Source organism: Canis lupus, chromosome 10 (assembly GCF_011100685.1).
Source record: "Canis lupus familiaris isolate Mischka breed German Shepherd chromosome 10, alternate assembly UU_Cfam_GSD_1.0, whole genome shotgun sequence".
Lineage (NCBI taxonomy): Eukaryota > Metazoa > Chordata > Mammalia > Carnivora > Canidae > Canis > Canis lupus.
In genome coordinates, this window is record NC_049231.1 from 17,783,447 (window position 1) to 17,799,445 (window position 15,999).

The 15,999-nt window shown below is 46.3% G+C and overlaps 1 protein-coding gene across 14 annotated transcripts in view; it reads right to left on the reverse strand.

The window, feature by feature from the left end:
* The window catches only part of PPP6R2 (protein phosphatase 6 regulatory subunit 2), an 83,613-nt gene that overhangs the window by 31,789 nt on the left and 35,825 nt on the right, over positions 1–15,999 (reverse strand). For 13 of the 14 annotated variants that reach the window (XM_038550118.1, XM_038550122.1, XM_038550121.1 and 10 more), the window contains one exon: positions 9,155–9,397. In XM_038550118.1, the coding sequence (XP_038406046.1) occupies positions 9,155–9,381 (227 nt within the window). In that variant the 5' untranslated portion in view covers positions 9,382–9,397. Of the gene's footprint in view, positions 1–9,154; positions 9,398–15,999 lie in introns of those variants that run through there. The other variant, XM_038550123.1, reaches the window with a different exon arrangement.

Below are 15,999 nucleotides of genomic sequence, written 5' to 3' on the forward strand. Positions count from 1 at the left end.
AGGCTCCATGCACCGGGAGCCCGACGTGGGACTCGATCCCGGGTCTACAGGATCGTGCCCTGGGCCAAAGGCAGGTGCTAAACCGCTGCGCCACCCAGGGATCCCTCTACTGAACATTTAAAGAAGAATTAATACCTATTCTTCTGAAGCTGTTTCAAGAAATAGAAATGGAAGGAAAACTTCCAAATTCTTTCTATGAGGCCAGTATTACCTTGATCCTCAAACCAGACAAAAGAATTACAGACCAGGGATCCCTGGGTGGCGCAGCGGTTTGGCGCCTGCCTTTGGCCCAGGGCGCGATCCTGGAGACGCGGGATCGAATCCCACGTCAGGCTCCCGGTGCATGGAGCCTGCTTCTCCCTCTGCCTGTGTCTCTGCCTCTCTCTCTCTCTCTCTCTCTGTGACTATCATAAATAAATAAAATCTTAAAAAAAAAAAAAAAAGAATTACAGACCAATATCCCTGATAAACAGGGATGCCAAAATTCTCACCAAAATACTAGCCAATACAATCCAACAGTACATTAAAGGGATTATTCACCATGACCAAGTGAGATTTATTCCTGGGCTGCAAGGGTGGTTCAATATTAACAAATCAATTACATTACATTAATAAAAGAAAGGACAAGAACCATGTGATCCTCTCAAGAGATGCAAAAAAAATGCATTTATAGCATCCTTTCTTTCTTTTTTTTTTTTTTTTTTTATAGCATCCTTTCTTGATTAAAACTCCTCACAGAGTAGGGCTAGAGGAAACATACCTCAACATCATAAAAGCCATATATGAAAAGCCCATAGCAAGTATGGGCTTTTCCCCTAAGGTCAGGAACACAACTGGGATGTCCACTCTCACTGCTGCTCAACACCGTACCAGAAGTCTTAGTCTCAGCAATCAAACAACAAAAAGAAATAAAAGGCATCTGAATCGCAAAGAAGAGTCAAACTCTCACTCTTCACAGATGACATTACAAACTATGAGAAAAACCCAAAGAATTCATTCCAACATTGCTAGAACTTGTGTAGGAATTAAGCAAAATGACAGGATATAAAATCAATGCACAGAAATTAGCTGCATTTCTATACACTAACAATGAGACAGAAGAAAGAGACATTAAGGAGTCAGTATCCTTTATAACTGCACCCAAAACTGTAAGATACCTAGGAACAAACCTAACCAAAGAGGCAAAAGATCTATACTCAGAAAATCATAGAACACTCATGAAAGAAACTGAGGAAGACACAATGAAATGGAAAAATGTTCCATACTCATGCACTGGAAGAACAAATATTATTAAAATGTCTATGCTACCCAGAGCAATCAATACATTCAATACAACCCCTACCAAAATACCACTGATGTTTTTCACAGAGCTGGGAAAAATAATCCTAAAATTGTATAGAACCAGAGAAGACCCTGAGTAGCTAAAGGAATGTTGAAAAAGAAAAAGAGAACTGGTGGCATCACAATTCTGAGTTTTAAGCTCTATTACAAAGCTGTAATCATCAAGATAGCACAGTACTGGCACAAAAACAGACACACAGATCCATGGAACAGAACAGAGAACCCAGAAATGGACCCTCATCTCCATAGAGGGTCCAGAAATGGACTCCTCAACTCCAAAGATCAACTAATCTTTGACAAAGCAGGAAAGAATATCCAATCAAAAAAGGGCAGTGTCTTCAATGAATGGTGTGGGGAAAATTGGACAGCCACGTGAAGAAGAATGAAACTGGACCATTTCCTCACACCATACACAAAAATAGACTCAACATGGATGAAAGACCTAAATGTGAGACAGGAATCCAACAAAATCCTAGAGAATACAAGCAGCAACCTCTGTGGCCTTGGCCACTGCAACTTTTTACTAGACATGTCTCCAAAGGCAAGGGAAACAAAGGCAAAAATGAACTAGGACTTCTTCAAGATCAAAAAGCTTTTGCACAGCAAAGCAAAGAGTCAACAAAACTAAAAGACAATCTAAGGATTGGGAGATATTTGCAAATTGACATATCAGATAAAGGGCTAGTATCCAAAATCCATAAAGAATTTATCAAACTCGGGGATCCCTGGGTGGCGCAGCGGTTTGGCGCCTGCCTTTGGCCCAGGGCGCGATCCTGGAGACCCGGGATCGAATCCCACGTCGGGCTCCCGGTACATGGAGCCTGCTTCTCCCTCTGCCTGTGTCTCCTCTGCCCTCTCTCTCTCTCTGTGACTATCATAAATAAAAATTAAAAAAAAAAGAATTTATCAAACTCAACACCTAAAGAACAATACAATCAAGATATGGGCAGAAGACATGAACAGACATTTCTCCAAAGAAGATAAACATATGGCCAAGAGACACATGAAAAAATGCTCCATATCACTTGGCATCAGAGAAATACAAATCAAAACCACAATGAGATACCACCTCACACCAGGAGAATGGCTAAAATTAACAAGTCAGGAAATGACAGATGTTGATGAGGATGCAGAGAAAGGGGAGTCCTCTTGTACTATTGGTGGGAATGCAAGCTGGTGCGACCACTCTGGAAAACAGTGCGGAGGGTCTTCAAAAGGTTGAAAGAGACTTACCCTACCACCCAGCAATTGCACTACTGGGTGTTTACCCCATGGATACAAATGTATCTTTGACTTACTGAAAGGGACACCTGCACCCCAATGTTCATAGCAGTAATGTCCACAAGAGTCAAACTGTGGAAAGAACCCAGATGTCCACTGACAGATGAATGGATAAAGATGATGTGGTGTATATATACAGTGACTACTCAGCCATCAATAAAAAGGAAATCTTACCACTTGCAATGACATGGATGGAACTATAGGATATTACACTGAGCAAAACAGGTCAATCCAAGAAAGATAATTATCATGTGATCTCACTCGTATGTGGAATTTAGGAAACGAAACAGGATCATAGGGGAAGAGAGGAAAAAATAAGACAAAATCAGAGAGGAAAGCAAACCACAGAAACTTTTTTAAAATTTTATTTATTTGACACAGAGAGAGTGAGCACAAGCACCGGGAGCAGCAGGCAGAGGGAAGGGAAGAAGAAGACTCTCTGCTGAGCAGAGACTCCGATGAGTGGCTCAATCCCATAACCCTGAGATCATGACCCTTTGAGCCAAGGGCAGACGCTTAACTGAGCCACCCAGGCGCCCCCATAAGAAACTCTTAATCAAAGGAAACAAACTGAGTGCTGCTGGACGGGAGGGGGTGAAGGGACAGGGTAACTGGGTGATGGACATTAAGGAGGGCACATGATGTAAGGAGCATATTATATAAAACTGATGAGTCACTGACCTCTACCTCTGAAACTAATAAAAAGGAAAAAAAAAGAAATACCAATATACATAAATGATGTACTATTCATTTGATAAAAATGGTCAGATACAAAATCATCTTCATCCCATCACATGTAACCCCATGACATTACTCTGTTCCCTGCCTTACCATCTGATAGACACAGGGTCACTGCCATTGCCCCTGGGACTGGCACATCTACCCAACAACCTGCTGCAACCAGGACAGAGCCCACCCATATCAGCAAGGCCATTAACAATACCTGGTGCCGGAGCGCCGGGGTGGCTCTGTCAGCCAAGCATTCGACTCTTGGTTTCAACCTAGGTCATGATCTTGGGGTCACAGGATCAAGTCCTGCATTGGGCTCTGCATTCAGCAGGGAATCTGCTGGAGATTCTCTCCCTCTTCCGCTCCCTCTTCCCCTCCCCCTGCTCTCTCTTGCTCTCTAAGATAAATAAGTAAGTCTTAAAAACAATAACAACAGCAATGCCTGGTGCCGCATCCAGGTCCATTTGGGAATGTAGGTGAGGGTGACCAGGGCCAGAGCAGATAGGAAGGTGGTGGGATTGCCCCAGTAGGGCTGACTCCCTAGAGCACACCTGGTCCTACACAGGACAAGCCATGCAGCTTCAGGCACATTCCTTAACCTCTCTGGGCTTTCTCATCTGAACATGGAGGTGCAAGTGCCCAGCCTCCCTACAAGGCTGTGCATGAAACAGAGCAGGGCCCAGCACACAGTAAGCCCTGGGTCAAGTTTAGCCACTACGACCCTCCTGCTCCTGGCAGCCACCGGTACAGGCCCTAACACAGGCCTACACCAAGGTGGTCACTGTGAACGGTCTACAGAGGCCGGGGTTTGAGAGACTCTAGAGAAAACAGCAGAGCATGGCAGCCCACTGAATATGGAAGGGGGAAGAAACCAAGAAATCCAGGTCTGGCTACAGGACAGGTGTTTCTCATCAGCTCAGAGCCAAGAAAGCACCTTCTTGGGCTTAAAGAAACAGTGCTAGGTGGGGAGGCTGGGTGTAAGGGACCTGGTGCATTCACAAAGACGGGCCCAGTTAAATATGCAGGCCCAGGCCAGGAAAGGGGGCAATGAGAGGAGTAGCCAGTGCCCACTTCATGGGACAGTTACAAGGATCAAATGAGTCATCTCAGCACCATGGATGGTGAAACCAGCATGGCGGAAAACGTGCACTAGCCAGGGGCAGGCGATCAGGGAAGGCCTGCTCAGTGTACGGCAGGAGGGCCAGGTCAGCGACCCTGAAGGCACAGCAAGGCCCTATACCACACAGGTAGGGAAGTGTGCACCAGTCTCCAAACAACAAGGGAAGATGTATGGATGGTAGAAAAGAATCAAGACCCAGAGAAAAGTACAGACTATTCCTTCAGAAAACACTTCCAGAGCACATGGAAAGGTGCCAGTCTGGTTTCCACACACAAGCAAACATGTACGATGAGCTCTAAGGCACTGACCCTCTGTAGAGGGACCGAGGTTTTCTTTATTGGTATTTTATAATTATTCTTCAAAAAATAGGCACTGCTTTAGTAGGTTCTAAAATTTACACAAGGAACAGGAATTCCAGTTAAACAGGGTAGATCAAACTTCCGGGCTTGTTACCATTCCCTCTCAAACTCCTACTCAAATGGTGCAAAGGAAAGAAGACAAGAAAAGAGAAATGGAAATGACTCCTATCAAGGTCCAGAGCGCTGGTGTGGCCACAGAGGGAGCACCAACTGGAAAGCACCCGAGAGAGGCCTGGACACAGAGGCAGTGGCTTCCAGGCGGGGCGGAAGGCCTGGTTCAGGAGCGCAGTGGGCTTCCTATCCCCCGAATTTCGAGTACACGGGACTCAGAAGTTATAACCTGGAAAACTGGAAAAGGTAGAGAAGAGGAGCTCTTAACTCAAGGACGTCGGGCACAGCTGAGAGACTGATGGGACGCTGTCCAGAAACAGGGGGCCGGGTAAAAACACATGGGTGCCTGCAGCCCCTCTTCCTGACTCAGGGTCCTCATCGCACAGCCAGGAGCAGGGAGGATTATTTTCTGGAGACACTGTAGGACAGAAAGAAATGTCAACCAGTCATCATCTAACCAAATGGCTAGCTATCCGTCGCCCATGCGGAAGTACGGTGAGCAAGTCCCCCTTAGGCCCCAAACTCTGCACAGACCTTGGTGCCTCTCTTTTGGAAGGAACATAAGGGCTGACCAAATAAACAACCACCAGAAGACAAGGCATGCAGAGCAATGACAGAGAGTATGGAGCACAGAAGGAAAGTACCAGAAACACTGTCCCAACACAGAGTGGCCACGCGCAAGACATGCAGGTCCAGGGTTAAAATATCTGACAAGAAAGATCTCTTCAGTTAAATGATAAAAAGTTTAAAAATCAATAAAAGGAGAGGAAGAGAGCATGTGAAGAAGCCTCTTAGATGCAGAACAAAAAGGCAAAGACAGAGCAGAAAGAAGAGGAGGAGAGCATGAAGTGAGGCGGCTTACACGTGACTACAAGTGTCAGGAAGAGGCTACCAGAATGGAGAAGATTGTTAGAGAAGCTCTACAGAAGTTTCCCTGTGTGGAAAGCCATGAACACATGTGCCTAAAGGGCCCGGGGGTATGTACCCAACCAGTGCCAAGAAGCCCAGACATGCGTCTCTGTGGCACGAATATGGAAATACTGCTTGCAGCGGAGCCCTCACTCTGAAACCCCTCGGGGACTCCCTGTCCTGCCCACGGGGGGCCCTCACATTACGGGGGGACTCCAGGACGATGGGACCAGACGAGGGCCGAGCACCCCCTGGACGAGACAGAACCTGGGGGTCCTGTTACAACCCGCATGTCGGCAGCAAGGCCAGGACGACGAGCCAACCATGGAGTCTTCTGAAGCACAGAGACTGGTGTCCGTGCAGAGTCCATGCCAGACGGCGTTTCCAACAAGCGTGAAAGGAGACCGATGCACTGTAGACACCCCCTCACATGGTCCTCCTCAGGAAGCTACTAGAGACTAGACTCCCCACAGGAAGGAAGCCCAAGGCGATGACGATGAGGTCCTGGGACATGGAAGGAAGGTGGGCCCAGGGTTATCAGAGTGAGGATAGAGGGAACCCCTCTGCCCCCCGGACACCTCCCTCTGTGCCAAGACTCACTGCCCACGCCCCCGGGTGGTCACCGGGGCGACTGGGCTCAGCCCTCCTTCCTGCTCTGACCTGTGGCACCACAGGACAGAAAGGACACCGATCCTGCCCCAGCCCTATCTTCTGCTGGGGAGCACTTGTAACTCTGCGACCTGGATCACGGAAGCCCATGGCCAGAGCTATAAACCACACTCTCCCACGGCACTTTTCAAGTAACTGCAGTGCTGTCTTGGGGTCTGTCTGCTGACTCTTTCGTCTTCTTCTTCCAATGGCTAAGAACTCAGCAGGCAAACTGGACAGGGACCTCCAGAGAAAGACCAGGACCTCCTCGTGGCTCCCAGGCTGGACCAGCCCCGGGCTGCAGCACAGAGCCCTCACTGCCTGGAGCAGCCTCTGGCTCTAAGTAGGACCTCAAACTACCCAGGGGCAGCTTCTCTGAAACAGGCATGGTTCGAGTGCATCCTCCACCTTTGGGAAGAGTCTCCCCATCACCCAGCCTGCAGTCATGCTGCCTGAAGCAACTAGTTAGACTGCTCAGAGCCTTCTCCTCAAAGGCATGAAGGCCAGGCCAGCAAGGTGGGCAGTAGCCCCGAGTGGAGCAGCACAGAGGGTGGTTCCGGTAAATCAAGTCCGTACTCACTCACTCACTCACATAGTCCGCGGTGGCTTTTACACCAGCACAGCAGAGTTGAGGAACCACCACACATCCACTGGCCTGCAAAGCCTGCAGGATTTCCTGCCTGACCTTTCAGAGACAGTGTGCTGACTCCTGGTCTACATACCTGCTGTATCCTCCCCATCTTTAAAGATTTTATTTATTTATGTATTTATTTATTTGAGAGACAGCATAAGCAGGGGAAGAGCAGAGAGCCCAATGCAGGGCTCGATCCGAGGACCCTGGGGATCATGACCTGAGCCGAAGGTAGATGCTCAACCAACTGAGCGCCCCTTAAAAATAATCTTGACTCTACTTCTTTCTTGTCTACCTCATCTATCCATCCATCCTATTCCTTTTCTCAAAAAGGAATCTTTGATTTACCTTTAATTAAAATCAAATTAATTTTTTAAATTAACATTTTTAATTTGTGATATGCATGCATGCAGTTCAATGGGGCTCATGAAGAGGGGCAGCCTCTTGCCTCCTGTGTCCTTGCTCAGCTCATGTTCATCCTCAGCTCTGTGGTTACCTTCACGTTTCTAAGTAAATACAGATGTACTTCTTCATTTGTCACCATCCCATGTGACAGACCAACCTCTTACGATGGGAGATGAAGACAGAGCTCTCCTGTCATCTGGCCCTCACCCTCACTCTGTAAAATCTCACACTTCTTAGTCAAACCCAGGGCCTATGCTTACCTCGTGTGAACATGCAGACACCGTCCACAGCCGAGCTGAGCGGTTCGCTCCGCTTACATCTACTTACTTATGTGAGTCCCTCCGAGGTGAAGTTCTTTCACTGCTGGGTTTGCATGGCCTCGTGTTCATCCACTACTACTTTATCCCAAACTGTCTGACAATGAACACGAACCTCTCCTAGCTCTGAAACCACTCTGGGATCCCCTCTGCCCAGATCCAGAACTTCTCCCACCCCAGCTCCCTGTCCCGTCACCAATGCTTTTCTATGCAGGGAGACGACGTAAGTTATCACCAAACAGGACACATTTGGAGTGAGAGGGTAAAAGGGATGAGGGCCATCCACAGTGATGCTGAGACAAGGGGCAGTGACCAGGCATGTCCGGTGCACAATGCCTTCTATCTGACCTTTCACCATGGCCCTAACCCACAGGCTCCTCCACCAACAAGCTCCCACCTCCATCTAAGGCTCTCTTCTGGCAGCATCGACACGGCTCCCCGGGGAGAGGTCGTGAGCGACCCCCGTAAATGGGTGTCCCTAAATCAACTGTCCCCTGCCACAGGCACTTCTCATCGCCCTCTCTGGCTTTCTTTTCCTTCTAAGACAAAGGTCAACGAAGGCTTCTGTAAAGACGTAGAGAGTAAATATTTTAGACAGTCTATGTTGTAACTCTGCCCTTGTAATCACCGAAGGCTGAGTGTGGCTACCTTCCAACAAGACTTATTCGTGGGCAAGTGAAATTTGAATCGGATATCAATTTCGTGGGTAACAAAGCATTACTCCTTTGATTTTTTACAATCATTTAAAAAACATGAAACTATTCTTAGCCTGCAGGCCACACAAAGATAGGACTTGACCTGTGGGCCATCGTCAGCCAGCCCTGTTCTAAGACTTGACCACCGCAGTCTGGCACTCAATGGACACAGGAGCACCTAAGGGCTGCCCTGTGTGCCCCTGTTCCTGTGTCACTGGTCCCAGGCGCCGCTGTCCCCCTCGTTCACACTCTGTCCTCATCCCAAGTCCCAGCCACATCACCACTTTCCTTCTGTCACGTCCTAACATCCTAGCCAATTGATGAATGGAACATTTCAGGAAAAACTGTGAGAATGGTCAGTACCACTGATGACATGGCCTGTTTCCTCTGATCCCAATACCCCACAATGAGGCAGTTCCCATGGCCAAGAGGTCAGATGCTGCCCATCCCTCCTGATAGGCCACGTCCCCAGGCTGGGGCCTGCTTCCCACTGGGGTGCAGCGGGAATTCCTGCCAGAAGCCCTGGCTCTAGCCGTCCTCAAGCAGCACCCAGCACCTCCCTGCAGCCCTGCCCAGCTCTGGGCCCCGGTCACAGCCTCAGTACATACTTGAAGCGGACCTTCTCGTCCATGTCCAGGGGCGGGTCCTGTGTAATGAGGCTCACCAGCTCCTCCATACACTGTTGCCTGCAGAGGAAGCCCAGCAGTTTCTGGTTCTGAGCCTTGCACTCCTGCAGGATATCATCTTCATCCATCAACTCTCGCAGTGTCACATCCTCCCTGTCCAGCAGCTTGTCAACATGGGACGTGGTATTCAAGTCAAACTTCCAGAACATGATGACGGCCACGAAGCTGCAAGCAAAGATATGAGGGGTCACTTCTCCCACCATCAGCAAGTCTACACCAAAGTCCAGGAAGTCCATCCCCAGCCCATGCGGTGCTGGAGGCTGTTCTCCCGAGGAACGGTCTCGACAGATCTCTCCAGGTCTGGCTCCAAAACTCGCAGGGACTTCCCAGCTCCTCCGCAGTGCAGGACCTGTGCCTTCTCTCAGTTCCCTCTGCCTGACCCACCTTGCCTGCTCTCCTTTCCCATCATGCTGGACCCACCTCCAGGGTTCTCACTGGCTCCCTGGCTCCCATGTCTTCCACATGTCAGCACTGGGGATGCATCTCCACCCCGAGCAATGTAACAACTCTACAACACTCCCTCTCAGGGTCTAACCCCATCTGAGTGAACACGAGGCATCTCTCCCCCAGTGTCTCTGTAGTGCACATTCTCTATAGAGTGTGTCTGACATCTTAAGAAACCTCTCTGGCCAGGGACAGACTGTCCCTCCCAGAATTAGCCAATCCTTATAAACAGCTAAGGGCCCAGGCGGAGCACTGCTATGACCTGCAAACTAATCCATCCAAAGCAGCTCCTCTCTGGGCCCACACATCCCAGGAAACAATCTTCTTCTGCCTTTAATCGTCCCAGGGCCACCCCTACAGCTTAGAGCCCACCAAATTAATCAAACCAGCTGGCCCTAAACTGTCCACCTGCCCTGCCTCATCTTTCCCATGGAAATCCCAATAAAGGTCATGGTTTAAGTGTTCCCCCACCCCTGTCTTCTGCCTCCTGACCCCCCTGGGACTTCCCTGTGGGGCCCTGTGAGAGGCCCACGCCCCCTGGTTCCACCACTGTCAGTGTTACAAACTTAGTTTTCCTGAGCCTCCCATGTCTACTCTCCTGCCCACACCTGATGGACCGTCTCATAGAAGAACACAAATCCTCTTAACAACCCCAATCTAAGCAAGTCAAACTCCTGATGGCTCACCCTCAGCAACCTGGTCCCCCTTCACTGTTCCCATCTCCGAATGACCCAGCTTATCCCTTAAGCCAGGACCCCTCACATGCACAGCCCTAGAAACCACTATTCCCCCAGCCTTCCCTGTGTCTCACACACACCACCCACTCCAGGCTCTTGCAGTCTTCACCTGGACTATACAAGGTTTATTATGCTAGGTGTGTCTCATAGCGCAGGCTCCCAGGGCCCAGACTGCTTGCAACAAAATTTTCACTGTTTGATTCAAAATAAGGATGATAAAGCCTATATCCTTAACAAAGTAAAACCTACATATACTTTGAGATTATGAAATCTCTTCAATGTCACACCAACTGTTATCTGCAAAATTGTGGGAATGGGAGATGGGATTTATCTTCTCTAGTAAGTTTATTTAGAAGAGTAAAGACCCCACACAATGTAGAAGCCCCGATTTGTCTGCATGTAAAGCCAATCTGCTCTAGGAGCCCCTGACACAGGCTCCTTGGTTATCCAGCCAGCCCCCGTTCCCCCACCCCTTGGCAGCCTCTTGCCTTTGCGCGTCAAACTCATTTCTTTAAAACACAGACATCTTCAGGTTCCTCTCATCTCAGCTTCCAAACCAATGCTGGCTCCACATGCCTACCACTCACCAGGCTGCTTTTTGCAACACTCGCCCAGGCCCTCTGGCAGCTTCCTGCTATCTCCACAAGGACGATGTCTTTCTTCTTCTTTTTTTTTTCGATGTCTTTCTTCTGACACAAAGTGCACTTTCCTACCTTTATCCTTCTGCATAGGCTCTTGTGCTCAGTCGCACCTATGACATAATCCCACTCACCTTGCCAGACTGAGCTAAGGAACAGCACAGCCCGAGTTTCCCGATAACCAGCACCTGTACACACTGTCAGTGGGCCTTTGACTGGCAGTGCAAAGGACTCCACGCTCTGATACCACACTCAGTTACCACCCTCTGGGTTCCAAGATCTTCCTATGTCTCTTGTGAAGAGTGTGGATGGATACTGTGAGTGGTAGCAACATACTTGGGGAGAGCAGAAATTATCATCAGAAATAATTTCAGGATAAAATGGCAGTCTCTCCTAAATGCCCTGCAGAACGACAAACTCTCAACACACAATCCAGGCAAAGAGAGGAACTAGAGAGAGACTCCCATCTTGCCAAGACTTTCTTCCAAACAAGAACTTACAAGAAAGAGGTAACTAGAGGTAGCTTTTGTGTGTCCTGCTCTCAGCCACAGAGTGGGTGAGTGGATGGGAAGACCATAAGATCCCATCAACTATATGGGACAAGTTTTTCTAGCAGGATCCTAAAAAAGGACTGGATTAAATCAAACAAAGACCAAAAAGGAGAGAAGGAAGAGGGGTAGGAGGAGAAACAAGCAACAAAAACAAAGGGGACAAATGAAAAAAAATGGCAAGAGAGCAAACAAACTTAACCACGTCAATAAGTACAATAAATGCAAATGAATAATTTCAACTAAAGACAAATCAAAAAATAAATAAAGACAGAAATGGCCCAGATTTTAAAAAACAAAAATAAATTACATGCTAAGTATTAAATCCTTACATTAAATTTAAAGATACAAAGGGACGCCTGGGCGGCTCGTGGTCGAGCGTCTGCCTTCAGCTCAGGTCATAATCCTGGAGTCCTGGGATCGAGTCCCACATTGAGCTCCCTGCAGGAAGCCTGCTTCTCCCTCTGCCTGTGTCTCTGCTTCTCTCGCTGTGTCTCTCGTGAATAAATAAAATCTTTAAATAAATAAATTTAAAGATACAGAAGCACCTGGGTGGCTCTGTCGATTAAGCATCCAACTCTTGATTTCGGCTCAGGTCATGATCTCAGGGTCATGAGACTGAGCCCTGTACTGGTCTCCCTGCTGGGTGTGGGCCTGCTTAAGATTCTCCCTCTCCCTCTGCCCTTCCTTCTCCCTTTCTCACTCTCTCAAATAAATAAATAAATAAATAAATAAATAAATAAATAAATAAATAAATAGATGTTGTTTAAAAAATTAAATAAAGATAACAGGTTAAATGTTAAAAATAAAAGTTAAATGGAACAGCATGCACCATGCTAACACTAATCATCAGACAGATGGAGTGGTTGCGTTAATACTGGTCTATCATTTTCCTTCCTTGCAATTTCGTCTGCTTTGCAAATCAGGGTTAACTCTGCATTCATGAGATATCCTGAGTAACAGTCCCTCTTCTCCATTTACGGAGTTCATATAAAACTGGTATTACGTCTTCCGAAAACATTCAACAGAGTTCACCAGTGAAGCTGAGGGGCTAAAATTTTCTTTGGTGATATTATAAGTTATTAATTCCATTTCAATAATAAGTATTTTCTATTTCTACTTGTTTTCACTCTGATAATTTGCACTGCTGAAGGGATTTTATCATTTTACCAAAACTAACTAAATTATTGGCATAAAGTTGTTCATAACATCATTGCATCATTCTTTCAACATCAAGGAGGACCTGTACTAACATCCTTCCTTCATTCTTATGCATTAGTAATGTCTGTCGTCCTTTTTTTCTTCATTAGTGCAAATAAAGGTTTATCAATTTTACTCATCTTTTTGAGGAACCAAATTTTGGCTTTTTTCCCCCACAATTATTCGTGCATATTCTATTTCATTGACTTCCTTTGTTCTCTTTGTAATTTCCTTCCTATTACACACTTTGGGTTTAATTTGTTTTTTTTTTTTTTTCCCCCAGCTTAAGTTGTTAGATCACTGGTTTCTAGACCCTTCCCCTTTTCTAGTAGGAGCATTAAAGCTACAAATCTGCCATCAAGTGCTGCTTTGGCTGCACCCCACAGCTTTTCATGTTTCCGTTTTTACTGAATTCAAGTATAATGATTAATTTTTCAATTATTTCGGGATTTTCTAAATGTGTTTTTTTTTTAAGATCTAATTGGCTTTATTAAATGATCCGTGAATCAGGCAGCATCTCATCCCCCAAGCAGAGGGTACTCCCGTTTCTGTTATTTATATATAATTTTTGTTGTGGTCAGAGAGTAGGCTTATATGATTTCATTCCTTTTAAGTTTACTGATATTTGTTTTATGGCCTAGCACAGGGGTCAACAAATTATTTCTGTAAAAAGCTAAAAAGACATAAATAGACCAGATTTTTACACAGGATCCTAATTATTTTCAGCTTTGTAGGCCACACAGGGTCTCTGTTGTACATTCTTTTCTCTCTGTTTTTTAAGATTTTATTTATTTATTCATGAGAGAGAGAGAGAGAGAGACAGGCAGGAAGAGGGAGAAGCAAGCAGGCTCCCTGCAAGGAGCCCGATGTGGGACTCTATCCTGGACCCAGGCAACACACCCTGAGCCGAAGGCAGATCCTCAACCACTGAGCCACCCAAGTGCCCCTCTTTTCTTTTTCTTAACAATCCTTTAAAAACATAAAAACCCTTCTTCTACAAGCTGTACAGCAATAAGCAGTGAGCTAGATTTCCCCACAGGCTTAATTTTGCTAACCAATGACCTTGCATATGACATGGTCCATCTTGGTGAATGTGGCATATGCACCAGAGAAGCCTTTATTCTGTTGCTGTTGGGTGGGTCAGTTAAATCAAGCTGATTGATAATGTTAATCAAGTCTCCTACATCCTCATAGATTTTGTGTCTACTTGTTTTGTCAATAAGAGAGAAGGGTTGCAGTCTTTATGGATCTACTTATTTCTCCTTTTGATTCTGTAAGTTTTTGGTTCACGTATTTTGAATTTCCTTTATCATGTGGATGTATATTTAGGATTGTTCTATCTTCTTTTTTAATTTTTTTTAATTTTTATTTATTTATGATAGTCACAGAGAGAGAAAGAGAGAGAGGCAGAGACATAGGCAGAGGGAGAAGCAGGCTCCATGCACCGGAAGCCCGATGTGGGATTCGATCCCGGGTCTCCAGGATCACGCCCGGGCCAAAAGCAGGCGCCAAACCGCTGCGCCACCCAGAGATCCCTGTTCTATCTTCTTGATGAATTTCCTCTTTGATCATTTTGAAATGTCCCTCATTACTACTGGCAAAATACCATGTCTTAAGTCTGCTTTGTCTAACATCAATACAGCACAGTCTTCCTCTGGTTCATGTTTGGTTATTATCCTTCACCATCCTTTCACTATCAACCTATTTGTGTCTTTATACTTAGTGTTCCTTTAATGTAAACATGTAAACAGTGTATGACTGATTGGTCTCACTTTTATTTAGTCTGTTATTCTCTGCTCTTTAAGATTTATTTATTTTAGAGAGAGTGTGTACAGGGGGGTGGAGAGGCAGGAAAGGGAAAGAGAAGAGAATCCTCAAGCAGACTCCTCACTGAGTGCAGAGCCCAATGTGGGGCTCGATCCTAGGACCCTATTATTTTCTTTTTTTAAAAAAAGATTTTATTTATTCATTCATGAGAAACAGAGAGAGCAGCAGAGACACGCAGAGGGAGAAGAAACAGGGTCCATGTGGGAGCCCAATGTGCGACTTGATCCCAGGACCCCAGGATCATGCTCAAAAGGCAAAAGCAGATGCTCAACCACTGAGCCACCCAGGCACCCCCGTCTTGCAGATTTTTAAAATACAAACTGACATGCTAATACTAAAATGTATATGGAAATTAGAAAAACAAAATAAAACCTAGAATAGCCAAAGAAATTTTGAAAAGGAATTACAGGGACGCCTGGGTGGCTCAGCAATTTGGCACCTGCCTTCGGCTCAGGGCATGACCCCGGGGTCCCGGGATCAAGTCTCACGTTGGGCTCCCTGCATGGAGCCTGCTTCTCCCTCTGCCTGTGTCTCTGTGTCTGTGCCTCTCATGAATAAATAAATAAAATCTTAAAAACAAATTTTAATTGCACACTTAAGTGGATGAATTCTCTCAATAAAGTTGTTAATGGGGTGCCTGGGGGGCTCAGTAAGTAAAGCCTGTACCTTTGGCTCAAGGCATGATCCTAAAATAGCCAAACTGTGGAAGGAGCCTCGGTGTCCATTGAAAGATGAATGGATAAAGAAGATGTGGTTTATGTATACAATGGAATATCACTCAGCCATTAGAAACGACAAATACCCACCATTTGCTTCAACGTGGATGGAACTGGAGGGTATTATGCTGAGTGAAGTAAGTCAATCAGAGAAGGACAAACATTGTATGTTCTCATTCATTTGGGGAATATAAATAATAGTGAAAGGGAATATAAGGGAAGGGAGAAGAAATGTGTGGGAAATATCAGAAAGGAAGACAGAACATAAAGACTCCTAACTCTGGGAAACAAACTAGGGGTGATGGAAGGGGAGGAGGGCAGGGGGTGAGGGTGAATGGGTGACGGGCACTGAGGGGGGCACGTGATGGGATGAGCACTGGGTGTTATTCTGTATGTTGGTAAATTGAACACCAATAAAAAATAAATTTATTATTAAAAAAAAAAAAAAAAGAAACCAACCTCCAAAAAAAAAAAAAAAGGCATGATCCTGAGGTCCTGTGATGGAGCTCTGCATCGGGGCTCCCTGCGAAGAGTTAGAGGAGTTACGAGCAGTCTGCTTGAGATCCTCTCCCTCTGCTCTGCTCCTCCCTCCCGACTCACGCACACACGCTCTCTCACAGATACGTAAATCTTAAAAAAAGAAAGTAATCCTATGTG